The sequence below is a fragment of the Melospiza georgiana genome, chromosome 18 (genome assembly GCF_028018845.1).
Source record: "Melospiza georgiana isolate bMelGeo1 chromosome 18, bMelGeo1.pri, whole genome shotgun sequence".
Lineage (NCBI taxonomy): Eukaryota > Metazoa > Chordata > Aves > Passeriformes > Passerellidae > Melospiza > Melospiza georgiana.
Genome location: NC_080447.1, coordinates 5,330,135 through 5,344,312, shown reverse-complemented (window position 1 = coordinate 5,344,312; position 14,178 = coordinate 5,330,135). Strand labels below are relative to the sequence as shown.

The following is a 14,178-nucleotide window of genomic DNA, read 5'->3' as shown; positions in this document are numbered from 1 at the left end:
GGCCCCGCTCCCGCCCCGCCCGCTCCCGGCCCCGCGCTCCGCTCCCGGCCCGGCCCCGCCGCGGGCTGCGAGCCCCGCTTCTCCCGGGACGCACGCGCCGGCCACGCGGTGCCGCAGCGCTCAGTGAGGGCGGCGGGGCCGCTGGTGCCGGTGTCGGTCCAGGGCAGCAGAGCCCCGGAGGGCAGGGCCGCACGGTGCGAGGCGGCTGCTGGGGCACGGCCCCGCAGTCTGAGCGTTCAGAGGGAGGTTCAGCTTGGACACGAGGGAAGGCGCCGGTATGGAAAGGGCTGCACGGGTCAGAGGTGGGGTCGCCATCCCTGGAGGGTCCCGCAGCCGTGTGGCAGCAGGGGACACGGCACGGTGGCTTTGGCAGTGCGGTGGCACTCGATGGCCTCTGTGCTTCCCAGCCCCAATGGCTCCGCGGGTCTGTTCTGTCTGCGGGCGGAGCTCTGGGCCTCGCCCGTGTTTGTAAACACCTGCAAGGAACGGGACGGGGGAGGGAGCTTGGGAGCTGCCGTGGTTTTATGGCTTGTAATGAAATGTAGCAAAGGATAAGGAGAAGTGTACATTAAACTGTATGGCAACTGGCTAAAAACCCCATATACAGCTGGTAGGGTTGGAAGGCTCGTGGGCATTGCTGTGCTGGAGGAAGCTGGCTAGAGAGGGGGCTGGGGCAGCCTTTAAATAGCGAAGGAGGCACCAGAGGCTGTGAATTTCCGGGCTGTTTCCTGCATTGAGTCAGTCTGAAAATTAACCGGCAGCTGCCGGGCAGCGTCTGAATCTGGCAAGGTTTTGTACACTTATGTACGGGTGTGATAATTCTCTCGGAGGCTTTCACGAAAGCCTGTGTGATTTTACAGTTCTTACTCCTTTCGGTTTTCTCTGTGTCGGGACCAGCCGTGGTCCCTTGCTCCGTGCGGGGATGCTCTGTCAGAGCACAGCCCATTCCTGTATGACCCTACGGGAGCGCTCAAGTGCTCGGTAGCAATCCGGGAATAAATAAATCAGGGCTAGTTCTGCTTTAGAACCAGCAGAGGCCGCCCCACGTTGCCTTTTAAAAGGAAAACCATCCTGTTTGCACACTTCCTGGGAATTTACGTATAACCCAGATATGTACGCTTTGGTTGTAAGTTTTACTTCTTTGAGGCTGCGAATGGATTTGAACATTATTAATGCAGCGTGTGAGTGTTTGCCAATTTTACTTTGCTGTAGTAACTGTGGTTTTTTAACATTCTCTTTTAAAGCCAACATGTCTCGGGAGACTGGAAGTGAAGCACAGCAGTCTCAGAGTGCCCAGCAGCCTCAGAGTGGGACCAGTTCTTCCAGTGGCTCACAGAGCACCAGTCAGTCTTCCTTAAGTTCTGGCACTGTCAGTTCCTTGGACACTGTTCCCACTCAGGAGCTTCCCTCCATCCCTGAGGACCAGGAATCTGAAGAGCTGGTTCCTCAGCCCTGGGGCCGACTCTTTGCACTTGGAAAAGGTTTCAGCAACTGTGGTAGGTGTAATAAATCTCTTGGTTTCTTTGTAGGATCTCAGAAAAGTTCTGAGCAGCTTGTTGAAGAGCAGTGTCTTTTCATTTTCAAGTTAGGTACAAGCAAATTTAGGTATGGGGTTTTTTGCTATAATGTTTTATTCCATACTACATCCCAGTGTTAACACTGAGTTCTCAGACACACGGCTGCCACAGACTTACAGAAATTCTAGGGTGTTCATATTCTTTGTTACATGCTTATTAAAAAAAATTATAATTTATTTTATTTAGTTATATGTCTCTATATTGCTGATGGTGAACTGAAAAATACCACTGCTGAAGAGGGTAAAATTATTAAAGGATTTGACAAGGTGTGGTCCTTTGCATGAGTTAAGACAAACTTGATTCTATAGGAAGAATCTTGTCTCTGTTATCGTATCCATTGCCATTTGGACTCATTCTGTGGTGCCATAGTTATTAACTTTCTGCAACATTGTCTTCTCTCTCTGCTGTACCTTCCCCTCCTCTGCAGACTGTGTCAATGAGGAATACTGGTTTGGGAGGGACAAAAGCTGTGATTACAGTTTTTCTAAGCTGGGATTGTCTGAGACTGGCTTCTACCAAAACTATAGCAAGAAGCACTTCCGAATTTTTAGGGTAAGTGCTAAAAATGTTAATTCTGTCTGTTTTGGCGTAATTTAAAAAGAGACTTTGGGTCAGAGATCCTAAAGAAATCAAAGTATCTTCAGGGTTAACTCCTTTAATGTGACTTTTGGGAATGCCCCATTCATGTGGTTTATGAAATAAACTCAGTCTCATTTCTTGAGTCAACAATAGTAAATTTCTAGTGTACTGCGTCTTTATTGTAAAGTCATTTGTTCTTTACTGTCATCTTCCCCATTTTTTTTCTCTTTGAGGAAATGGGTCCAAGAAATTCCTATGTTGCCTACATTGAAGACCACAGTGCAAATGGGACATTTGTTAATAGAGAGCTCGTTGGAAGAGGGAGGAGGCTCCCACTGACACACAACTCTGAAATTGCACTGTCTGTACTGACCAATAAGGGTAAAATGTGCTTTAACTTAAATAGATTTTTTTATGTATTGACAAGGAGGTTGTTTCTGCATTGATTTGAGTGTGTTTCTTGAGAGCTGAGCTGCTTTGTGAGCACATCTCATTAATAGGTGTTTTAGTACTCACATAAAAATTATCCATGTCAACCCTAGAAAAAACCTGAAAAAGAAAACTTAAAGAAATCTGTATCAGGCAGCACCTTACTAGAGTATAAAAACTTTTATAGGTTTTTTTCCTGTTTGTGAAACCCTTTTGGGCTTCAGTAGCTGTGCATATGATGGTGGGAACAGGGGAAACAGACTATTCAAGAAACGTTGAAAAAACCCTCCCAGATACCTAACAAAATGCTGCACAATAAATAGAAAATCTTCTTAAAAATAAACAGGGCTGGGCTTTTGTTTCTTTGTCTTTGATTTTCCACTAAGATGCTGTCTTCTTGATTATTACTTCTCTCTGATCTTTGCTGGAACATTGAAATTTTTGCTCCTTTTGCTCTTAAATGTAATTAATTACTTAAAGACTGTTGTGAATTGAATCCCAAAATGCAATTTTTTAGCAATTAGATCACCTTGCTAACCCATAGCTAGTAAAATTCATAGCATATATTTAGTTTTTCCTCTAGCAGGCGCTATTTTCTCAGTTATATTGTTGACTATAAAAGCTCACAAAACATAGCTGTTTGTTATAATAAAAAATTTAAACCTAATAATGGGAAAATGATGTCCACTTGTCTTCCCAGTGTTTGTATTTTCTGATCTTACGGTGGATGATCAGATGATGTTTCCTAAGGAATTCAGAGAGAAATATATTATGTCAAAGACTTTGGGAAGGTAAGCTCCTTATTCAGAAAGTTAGAAAGCAGTCAGCTCCTCATTATGCTTTCAATTGCCTGCATTTCTTGATACACAGATTTTTGACAGAGCTGTGCTCTTGTTGCAGTGGTGCCTGTGGAGAAGTCAAACTGGCATTTGAGAAGAGCACCTGTAACAAAGTTGCAGTGAAAATCATCAATAAACGGAAGTTTGTGGCAAGTGGCCTGAATGAAGAAGTAAGTATTGTCTGTCTGTCTGTCTTGGCCACCTTGCAGCAGTCTTGGAATATTTGGTAACTTCTCTCACTCCTCAGCTGTCTTCAAATGAGGATTTTCTTACCTAATGTCTCCAGCATTTAATTTAAAAATGTTTTTTGATCTTGTATGATGCACAGAATTTTTGTTTTTATTCCTTGACCACATTCCATTAGGTTCACCATTTAGGACTTTTAATGGGATTTATCCAATGGGTGGTGTGGAGTCTTGTGGGGTTTGGTTAATGTCCTAAAATGCATCGGATAGACACATCATAACCAGCACAGTCTTGACCAAAAGTGTACCAGCTAAGCTAATTCTGTTGAATGCTCCATCATAATACATTTGAAGAAAATTGTATGAAGCTTTTAGGGAAGGTCTAATGGCAGAGGCAGGATTTGGAGAAGTACAAAGACAACTGGCTCAAGATGCTGTTGTGAATTATAATTACTGATACATGGCATTCTACAAAACAGACACAGGAGTGTATCTGGAATGTTGTGTATGGGTTAAGTTGTGTGTTCCAAGATTGATTTGGATTGGAAGAAGAGCAAAAAATCCCTGCTGAGCTGATTTCATTAGCTGAGCCTAAGCCATGGGTTAGAGAATCTGTTTATGTTATCTTGCAAAATAGTAGCATGCAATTTTAGGTTGGCCCATCTGCAAAGCATCTTGGAGGGAGAAAAGCTGTTTAAATACAAGTATATAAGCAAAAACAATTTAATTTTTTTTTAATTTGGAAGCTAGTTGGGGATTTCTAACCTGCAGTGAAATTTCATGTCTGGAGCAATATCTTGCTTCAGATAGTGACAGCACTTTGTTTATTTAATTCACTGAAGGTATCTGATCATTATATGGAAAAAAAATGTATGTTGTGGTCACTTAGAGTAGCAAAAGGCATGGAATTATGTTTTTCCTGGTATTGTCTCTTATTTCTCATGTGTCTTATTCCAGAACAGCTCTGTCTTACCCAATATGGTATTTGATTCTTTTAATAGAACCCAGGTTTAAATATCAATACAGAAATTGAAATTTTGAAGAAAATAGATCACGTGAGTATTACTGTACATTTTTATTATTTTTTGCTCCCTCCTGTATGTACTTGTTTAGTTTACTGACCTTAGTGTAGCAATGAAAGCAATTTTATCCATACAGAAATGTGTTAAAATGGATATATAATTTCCCTTGTAAATTGTTGAATGGGTCTTTTTAGTTTTTTGAATAGTTGAATGGGTCTTTTCTTCTTTTAAGTGTATTATATCCTAGCAGATTTGATATTTTAAAGCTTTGGATAACTTAGATATACATTTGAGAAGAAACATCACAGGAGAAATTTTAACCTGAGGCACTATTGCAGAAATTTTACTTTGATTCAAGTTTTTGTAAATGCTGCAAAAGAACTGAATACAAAGACTAGTTTTCACTGGCAATTCCTTGAATTTGTATCCCCTCTTTCCTCTGCATGTAAAATAGATAAAATATTGAGGGGGTGCTTGTAAGTCACTTGTGTTGTGTTAGCTTAAGTGACCTGGTTTGAAATACTGAAATAAGAACTTCAGGATTACTTTTTACAAATTATTCTATTTTGTGTGTCTCTGTTTGTGTTTCCTTTTCTGTTAGCCTTGCTTAATCAAGATTAAAAACTTCTTTGAAGCAGAGGATTACTACATTGTTTTGGAACTGTAAGTAACCTGTTTGAAAATAAATGCATAAAATGAAATGATTTTTATAGCCACAATGAACTGTGGAGGTTTTGCTTTTTTATTTTGTTTTCCTTTTGCTGGTCTGCCCTTTTCTCTAAAACCTTTGTAAGATTAGGAGCTAGGATAACCAGGAGAAATCATTCTTCTATGCTTTGTAGGCACTCAGGGCCTGGGCATTGCTTGCTCTGCTGCTGTCGTGGATTGCCGCTATTTTTTTTTTTTTTTTTTATTTTTGAGCTTGTAAGAGGGGTCTGATCAAAAATCATGTAACAACTCCCAGTGCAGACTCATGAGATTGACCCTAACTCAGCCATGCATGTGCTGTGTTTAGGATGTTCACTCATTTTCAGAAATAAATTATTTCCCTGTAGCCAGAATAGCCAAATGTTTTGGTCTTAGTCTTGTCTAATGAGATGAATCTTCTGGAAGTTACATGTTGGTTTGTTAGCCTGCATTTGTTTTAGGATGGAAGGAGGAGAATTGTATCACAGAGTGTCAAGGCCAGTCAAGATGAAAGAAGAAATCTGCAAGTTGTACTTTTATCAGATGCTGCTGGCAGTAAAGGTACATCATCGTGAATTTTACCCAAAAAAAAGTCACTAAGATGAATTTTTCTGTCACTTGTCATTGCTGAAACCCATGTAAGCAATCAGCACAGTGTTCTTAACAAGTTGGTTTAACAAGAGAGAGACAGAAAAGCAGAATTCCTACAAAGGTGACACAGAATGTGTGTCTGCACACTGTGCTTGCATGAGATTTGACATTTGAAGCATAATGATTTCTAAGGTGCTTTTTTGTTCTTTGTGATGGTGTTTTGGTGTGGGTTTTTTGTTTTGTTTTCATTTTACTTTGTTTTTTAAGGGACAGTTCCATGTTAGGAAGCTTTAAATATTTGCCCTCCTCTTACACAGCTTTCAGTTATCCTGCCATTGCCATGAGAAAAAATGGAAAGCTTACCTTTTAAAATAAGTTAATAATCTGTTTTTCCTTAATTGCCCATCTGTATGTATTTAGTATCTTCATGACAATGGAATTATACACCGAGATCTAAAGCCAGAAAATGTGCTGCTTTCATCTACTGAAGAAACATGTCTTGTAAAGGTAAGGAAAACTACATTTCTTGTTAATGGAGAAATTTGGGAGTGTTCCTTCACATTCTTCTTGATATTTCATTGAACACAGCCAAAAAGATATTATGGAATTATTCATACAAACCATGAGTAACTTGAAACATAGACTGGTTTTTTTATAATTGTAATTTTACATCTATGGATATTTCAACCCATACACTACACATCTATTTTCAAATGTCAATGATTTTTTCCCCAATAAAATCTAAATTCTTGAATTACAGACAGCATTCCCACAAATGTCCAGGCTGTGTGGTGACAGTGATTTTTTTCTTTTGTTCTTTTGGTTTTTTTGGGGGGAATTAGGGTTGTGTATTTTCTTTTGTGTTGAGAAACCATTGACTGTATTTGCATGCTGAAATGCTTATTTTTCACAAAAACTCTTCTAATAGGCTACAATACCTTTATTCTGTAGTTGTCCATTTATATCCATATCTTAGAGTGTTTTTGCTAGTGTAAAGTGTGATCCTTTGTCATATTTCTCCCTCTTCCTCCTCTCCCATTCTCACTTAATAATGTTTGGGGTGACTTCTATTCATAGTCATGTACTGGAACTGGCTTGGAAGGAAGAAACTTAATGCTACCTCCTGATGTATGTCTACAATGTGATGTGTTCTAGTACACTCCATCCTCATATGTAATGTGGTGTTACCATTTTTAAATGCAAGATTACAGATTTTGGACAATCCAAGATTCTTGGAGAAGCTTCTCTTATGAAAACATTATGTGGTACTCCCATGTATCTTGCTCCTGAGGTTCTAAATTCACTTGGGACTGCTGGATACAGCCGAGCTGTGGACTGCTGGAGTTTAGGAGTTATTCTTTTTGTATGGTAAGATATTGTGGAGATGTACCTTCACTGGGCAGTCTTTGACATACCTGGCTTGAGACTTGGCAACTTCAGTGTCTGTCTGAGGAAGTGAAAGTTTAAAACACTACAAGTATAAAAACACTACAATAGCAGATGCCTTAAAATGTGTGATTTCAGTGTTTCATTTGCTGTGAGAAATTCAGTGCTATTTAACTTCTTTTCTTTTATACAGCTTGTGTGGATATCCACCATTCAATGAGCAAAACTCTCAACTCTCTCTGAGGGATCAAATCACTCGTGGAAAATACACTTTCATTCCAAAAGAGTGGCAGCATGTGTCAGACATGGGTATGACTCCAACACAGTGGGTAGCAAAATATCTACCTCTTTTCTTGTAGTTTTTGTTTTCCTTTATCCTCCTTTCAGCTGTGTGTTAATATGTTTATTTTTTAAGCTAATATATTAAAAATATTTTTAAAGTTCATAGTTAAAGCATTAAAAAGAGAACATACTTTATTATTGAAGAGATTTTTTAGTAGTATTTAGCATAATTAACCACACAAGCATAGAGTTTGTGGGCACATACATCTATTTCTCCTCTTTTCACTTTTTCTTCTGACTTTATCAAGCTGGTCTACAGACTTTGCCTAAAGATTCTTCAAGTGTTGAACCAAAAATACCAGGAATTTAAGGAATACAAGTTAGAATTCCAAAAAACAAACGTTCCAAGAGAGTCCTTTCATGGTGCTAGTCTTTGAGCTGAAAGTGTCAGTCACATTTGAGGAATCATCTATTATGTTTGGCCCACTGTAAGTGAAGTAGTCTGTGAAACTGAGTTTTTGCATTACAAACTAAAATGATAATTACTGTCTATGTGCTTTTAGTTTTTCAGGACATTTTATATGCACAAAATAATTGTAGTGTTTATCTTGGACACTTCTTTGTATGTGCAGAGGAGTTTCTAATAAATGATGTGGTCATCCTTTGTCTAATAAACTTATCAAATATAACTCCTTCCTGGATAGTTTGGAGGTTATTCAATATTTAGCCAAACATTCATGAGAATGTACAATCTTAACATAATTTCCATAGTCCTCCTTGTATGTATTCAGAATAATCTGATCGAATGAAAAGTAAATCTTGCTGAAATTCCTTTATGGGAGATTTGGAATAATAAAATACAACATAAATGCCATATTTTTCACAGTGTCTACTAAGCAGCTTCCTAAGAAGATGAAACTTTATGTTAAGCATACATGTGTATGTCCTGTCTCTCCTCTCCCACTTTCCCAGATGGATAATCTGCTTTCCAAGACTCTGTAAACCAGAATAAATTAAGTTGTCTTTGCTTTTCCACAGTAATACTGAAGCTTTTAGGGAAATGCTGAGCCTCCTGTGCATGCTCAGAACATAAACTGTGTATATGCTAAATATATCTCTGGGTAATTCTGGTGTACTGAGAATTGCTGAGCTGTGTATATGTGAAGGAAAGATGAGAGAGTGAGGGAAAGATGAAAGATAGTTGCAGTCTGCAGCCCTCCCCATGCATAACAAAACCAAAAGGGATCTGCCCAGCCTGCACTTGTGTGCATTGCTCTGAAGGGGTCTAAGGCACATTGTCACACATGTTTTTTGTGTAGGCATATTTCAGGTAATGAATGCATTGATCACATGCCAACCAGCTCATTTTACTGTCTTAGCTCTGGATCTTGTGAAGAAACTCTTAGTGGTGGATCCAAGCGAACGTCTTACCACAGAGGAGGCCTTAGAGCATCCTTGGCTGCAGGTAGGAATTGGGTTTCAAGTGAAAGCTGAGCTGTTTGAGGGATAACTTGTTCATATCTTGTGTTTTCAAAGATTTAGATCCTGTGGAGAAACTGCAAAAGCAGCATGGAGTAATCTCCTGAATACCTTTTGTCAATACAATAAGCAGCTTCTGCATCCCTTCTGACACCTCTTCCCAGAACTCTTTCTCATGTGAGATCAAGATTTTAGAGCCCAGGTCTGACTGTGGTTCTGGTAGGATGGACCTCTCCTTCTGAGCATTGGAACAGAGCCCCATCTCCTCAGATGTTTGTGTGGGCAGGCAGTGCAGTTTGTTTCTGGCAAACATCCAATACTAGTTTGTTTTTACTCTGCTCTGCAGGAATAAATGTCCCTGGTTTGGGAACCCTCTGAGTAGGAAGTGATGGTTTCCCTGCCTCCTGTTAAAGTCTAGGTTTGAGAGGAATAGTCTTGAGGTGGTCTTTGCTTAATTTTGGCAGAGGTACCCACTGAACCTATGAGCTTTCTTGAATATTTTTGCTTGAAGAGGCTGAAAAATGTCACCCAGCCTAAATCTGAGCCATGCAACAGGTTCTGTTTATTCACACCAAGCACAAGGCTATTCCTGTTCCCCCACTGGGAACAGGAGAATTTCAGATGCTTTGGTAAAGAGCATAAGAAATGGGGGAAGCAAGGGAGTATCCCTCAGTGCTCAACAGCTGATGGTGTTCTGAGACAAAAAACATGTGTGGATTGCTCTTTAAAGTGATTAACTTGTCTTGATTATGCTCCTGGGCATCAGGAAGCATTTCCTGACATTCATGGGTTTTACTTACTGTAATTTTGCATGTAACATCTACAGTGAGTTAATCAGATATAGATTCTTGCACTTGAATTACAAATCTGAGCAGAAAAATTATTCAGAAACCATGCAACACTGATTTTAAAAATTGCTGGTATGCATAAGGGAGAAGGGGAAATTGATGACTGATTTAAATGAGCTAAGAATTTAAGATATTTCAGTATATATATTCAAGTTGTTATTAACTTCATTATATTTTCCATGTAAGGACATCTCTTACCGTTACATTTAATTTTGAAGACAGCACAGAAGGTTCCAGAAAATATCACAGCCATAAATCCAGATATCATCTAGCACTCAGCTGCTGTTCTTTGAGCTGTTTCCCAGCAGGGGCTGTTATTAAGAGTGTCAGGTGTTCATAGGTGATGTAGACTGCCTTCTTGGAAGGCCAGCATCCAGCATGCTCAGGTTAGGGTATCACACATCTCATAGCACCAAAGGAGCTCCCCAGTCCTGCTCCTGTGAGGAGTTACTGGCTCCTCTCTCCCTCTTGTGTTGTCTGCAAGTATCGACTTTACAAGTCAGCAGGAAAAACTCCATTGTCTCTGTGACCAGCTGATGCCTGTTAGCCCTCTGATCATTTTGGGAGCATTAGGAAATTTCTAAATTTTTTACTAGAAATAAGCATGTTCTGCAGATTTATTTAAACTAGTAGTGCTTTCATATTAGTGTTTCCAGAAAAATTGTTTACTCCATTATTTGTTCAAATCTAGAACTTTAAAAACTTGTTGAGCTGTGTAAACCTAAGTACTGCTCAGTGGAAATGTTTTCTTACCTGTATTTACTTAATAAAACATTTTTAAAGGCATATAAACAATTATTGCTGTTTCTGCCTCTGAAATCTTCACTGAAATTTTTTGAATGGTGCAAGATTAGTTTGGTTGCATGCTGAAGAAAAACCACAGGTCTTTGTTACATCAGTGGAAAAATATTTCTTACCTTATCCATCAATTCAAATGTAGCCACAATCAAATCAGGTGAACTGGAAAAGAAAAACAAAAAAAATCTACATAAAATTAAATGGATATTCAAGTCAAATCCTTTTTGTAGCACTTAGGAATGGTTAAATAAAAAAGGAGATACTGCAATACTCCTTTGTTTAGGAAAAGGGACCTCTCCACTGCCTTCACCTAAAAAAACTCAGTTAGCTGAAATCCTTAGGACCTCAATGATCTTTATTTCTAATTGTCTTTAGCACTGAATGTCCCATTCACTTCTCTTTGATTTTCATAATCTTTACTTTTCCCTTAAATATTCTATATACTACTTAGATGCTGGGTTTTTTTTGCAGGATGAGGATATGAAAACTACATTTGAACAGCTCCTTGCTCAGACACGTACCAATATGAACCCACCAGAAACATCAAAAATGGTATGTGCAGTGAATATTTGAAGATTAATATTTGATGCACAGAGAAACTAGATTTTGAAGTAATCTTTAATAAGAAAATCAGTTGATTTTGAGACTTTAGAGAAATGTACCCTTGGGCTGTATGTGGCAGACTGCTGGTTAGTTCTCTTTCCTGAACAATGGATTTCCATGTTTTGTCAACACTTTGTGTTTACAAAATGTTTAAATGTATAGAAAAGTGTTTAAATGTATAGAAACACTTGCCTAGGCTTTAAAGGATTACTCCTGTATTTAGAACAAAATTGTTGAATGTATTTTTTTAATGGATTCAAGTCACTAATGTTTAGTATTCAAGTAAAAATGCTCGTGCTGGTGCAAGGTTAGGACAGCATTGTGCCATTCATCACCAGATGCTAATTAGGAAAATTGTGAACAGCGGCTGTCTCAAGCTGGGAGCAATGTCTTATATGAGAACCATCAAATATAATTAGATGGATCTTGGGAGAGAAACATGGGTTAGTTTTTGGTCACACTGTCCAACACCTGTAGTTCTGGAGCAAGCAGAAAGTCAGGTTCTGCCTTACCTGGTTTCCTGGAGCCATCCTCCTGTGTTTTTCTTCCAGCCAACTACAACGAGAAAGCGTCCCCATGACAATGATGAAGACAATGGCTCTGCTAAACGTGCTGTTCCTTCTACCTCCTATCAGAAAATGAGGTGAAAAGCAAGAGAAAATGACTTTGTTAATGACAGCTTTTTTATGGAGAGCGGAATTTTTTATTAAGAAAAATCTTAATAATGGAATAAACGGTTGAAGATGTAAATTTTCAAATAAAAGTAACTTTGTAAGACTGAAGTGACTGTTGTGAATGCATGAGAATCTGCACAATTAGTCATGTTGTAGTCCATCCAGCTGTCTGACTCGAGGAAAGTATCAGAAAAACTCCAGAACTAAGTTACTAACACTTTTTTAGGCTGGCTTCATCCCCAGCTACATTCTCTGTTTCTTCTTTTCCAATTTCTAGGTTAGGCATGGAAATAATGCTTAGTCCTAAGAGATGAAGAAGGAATACTAAACTTGCTGAGCTTTTGCCTGAGACACAGCATTACCTGACACAATGCTGCCCACAGACTTCTGAGAACACTTAAGACTATTCAATTCAGATGTAAAACTTCTGATGGACCTTGAGGTGCTCTGGGCTTCAGGTAAAGCTCCCCAGTAAATGCTGGACTGGCAGAATCCCAGCATTGTGCACTGGGATGGGGCTGATTGGCTTCCAAAGCAACAATTGCCATCTGCGTGGTGTTGTAACATGTGTGTACCATGTTCATTTCCCAGAGGAGGGATGAGTAAGAGGAAACGTGATAATAAGAGATGAAACAAAGATGTATAAATTTCTGTCAGGGAAGAACTAGGAATTGGCTGAGAGGAAAAACTTGCTTGCCTGTTAGGCGAAAATTTTCATCTGTGTGCCTCTTATTAAAGGATTACTGATTGTTATCATTACTGACTGAAAAAACAGTTTAGTAACTCTGTTCTCCAACATACATTTTCTGTTGAAAGGCATCTACTGTAAGATTGTTGATTTGTAAAGAATAAAACCTAATGCATTATGGAATAAACCCATGTCAGGTAGGAATTAAAATATCCATGAGTCATTTTCCTGTATGTGCCCATTGCAGAGAACTTGTGTGTTTTGACATATTTCATATTAACCAATGTAAATGATAAAATGCTGATTCTTGTACATTGATACCTTTCTTAATGATTGGATGGAGAAACATCTGTGGGCATGTGGATGGAAACAAAGCTACTGGTTCCACTGCAGATGCAGTGGTGATGGAACAGAGGTGTGTCTTTCATTGGGGAGGTGCCCTTTGGTACAAGTCTGTTGGTGGCACATCCTCAGGGAGTTCTGGTGCTTGTTGTAGCTCATGTGAAGTAGAAGGGAACACTCAGCTGCCATTTGCTACATAAAAGAATCACACGATGCACTGAGCCAAATTTGCATCCTGTTTTACTGCAAATGCTGATACCTTTGGACTTTGATTACCAGTTACTTTAAAAGACCTACATCGTGGCTGATGAGAAGGTAATTCCCTAGCTCCTATTTACACTGCCAATTTGTTTTTAGATAGAAAACTTCCATAATTCATTCCTCCATCTTTTTATACATCCCAGAGTTGTTTGCTAATCAGTGACTGCTTTGTTTGGGTCCTTTCCCTGGGTCCTGACTAACACCTCCTTTCCAATGATGTCCTAAATTTGATCTCACTCATTTGATGGCACACCTTTGGGCTACTGGCCATGTGTTCATCATTTGATTGCAGAAAGCCTTCTAAAGTTTCAGACTCAATTTTTTCCATGGAACAGTAAGTTTCACTACGGTGAAGCGGCATCCACTTTTCACATAGATAAGAAAATATTTATCACTTATCTGCAGCACAAGAGTCTTCAGCATAATGCATTTTGTTCATTTCAAGAGGCAGGATGGGTCACAGCAGTTAGAAGGTGGGTTAACCAAAGTGCTGAGGCTCGCTGTGCCCGGTCAGTGCGGTGTCATTAGTGACCAGCATCACCACCTGCGGTCCGTGTGGGCCGCGCTTACTCTCGAGCTCAGGCTGCCGCTGCTTTTGGCCGACGGTCCCCCACCCGTACGGCGACAGAGCCGTATCCTCCGTGGGGACGGAGCCCGTCCGTGTTGGCGAAGAGGCGAGCGCTGCTCCGGCCGGAGCCCTCGGAGGCGCGGCCGGGCCGGGGCAGCCCCGGCGGCAGCCGCAGGACGTCCGGCGCGGGCCCGGCGCCGTCGGGCGGGGGTGCCCGGGGTCCGGGCGGAGCCCAGCCCCGGGGCGGGGCCGGGGCACTGCGGGTCCCACTCAGCCGGGCCCGGAACGTGGCGCCGGGGGCCGGAGTGGGATCGGCCTGGCGGGGGCGGCGGCGGCCCCG

General features: G+C 40.3%; 1 protein-coding gene across 2 annotated transcripts; it reads left to right on the top strand.

Moving 5' to 3' along the window:
- The first annotated feature begins 186 nt into the window (after positions 1-186).
- On the top strand, positions 187-12,795 carry CHEK2 (checkpoint kinase 2). Of its 2 annotated transcripts, XM_058036939.1 has the most exons (16): positions 187-275; positions 1,245-1,496; positions 2,005-2,129; positions 2,390-2,537; positions 3,286-3,376; positions 3,486-3,594; positions 4,611-4,664; positions 5,233-5,294; positions 5,780-5,879; positions 6,330-6,416; positions 7,114-7,277; positions 7,489-7,604; positions 8,957-9,042; positions 11,174-11,254; positions 11,857-11,948; positions 12,257-12,795. In XM_058036939.1, the coding sequence occupies exons 2-16, from the start codon at positions 1,250-1,252 to the stop codon at positions 12,291-12,293; spliced, it is 1,599 nt and encodes a 532-aa protein (XP_057892922.1). In that variant the 5' UTR covers positions 187-275; positions 1,245-1,249; the 3' UTR covers positions 12,294-12,795. The 2 variants fall into 2 exon arrangements, with proteins under 2 accessions (XP_057892922.1, XP_057892924.1); XM_058036941.1 differs by lacking the exons at positions 11,857-11,948; positions 12,257-12,795 and having other exon boundaries at positions 7,489-7,620.
- Positions 12,796-14,178: the final 1,383 nt, after the last annotated feature.

Coding starts and splice junctions, on each gene's coding strand:
- CHEK2 (XM_058036939.1), top strand. CDS start 1,250: ATGTCTCGGGAGACTGGAAGTGAAGCACAGCAGTCTCAGAGTGCCCAG. Junction 7,278..7,488: donor GGAGTTATTCTTTTTGTATG/GTAAGATATTGT, acceptor TCTTTTATACAG/CTTGTGTGGATATCCACCAT. Junction 7,605..8,956: donor GCAGCATGTGTCAGACATGG/GTATGACTCCAA, acceptor TTACTGTCTTAG/CTCTGGATCTTGTGAAGAAA.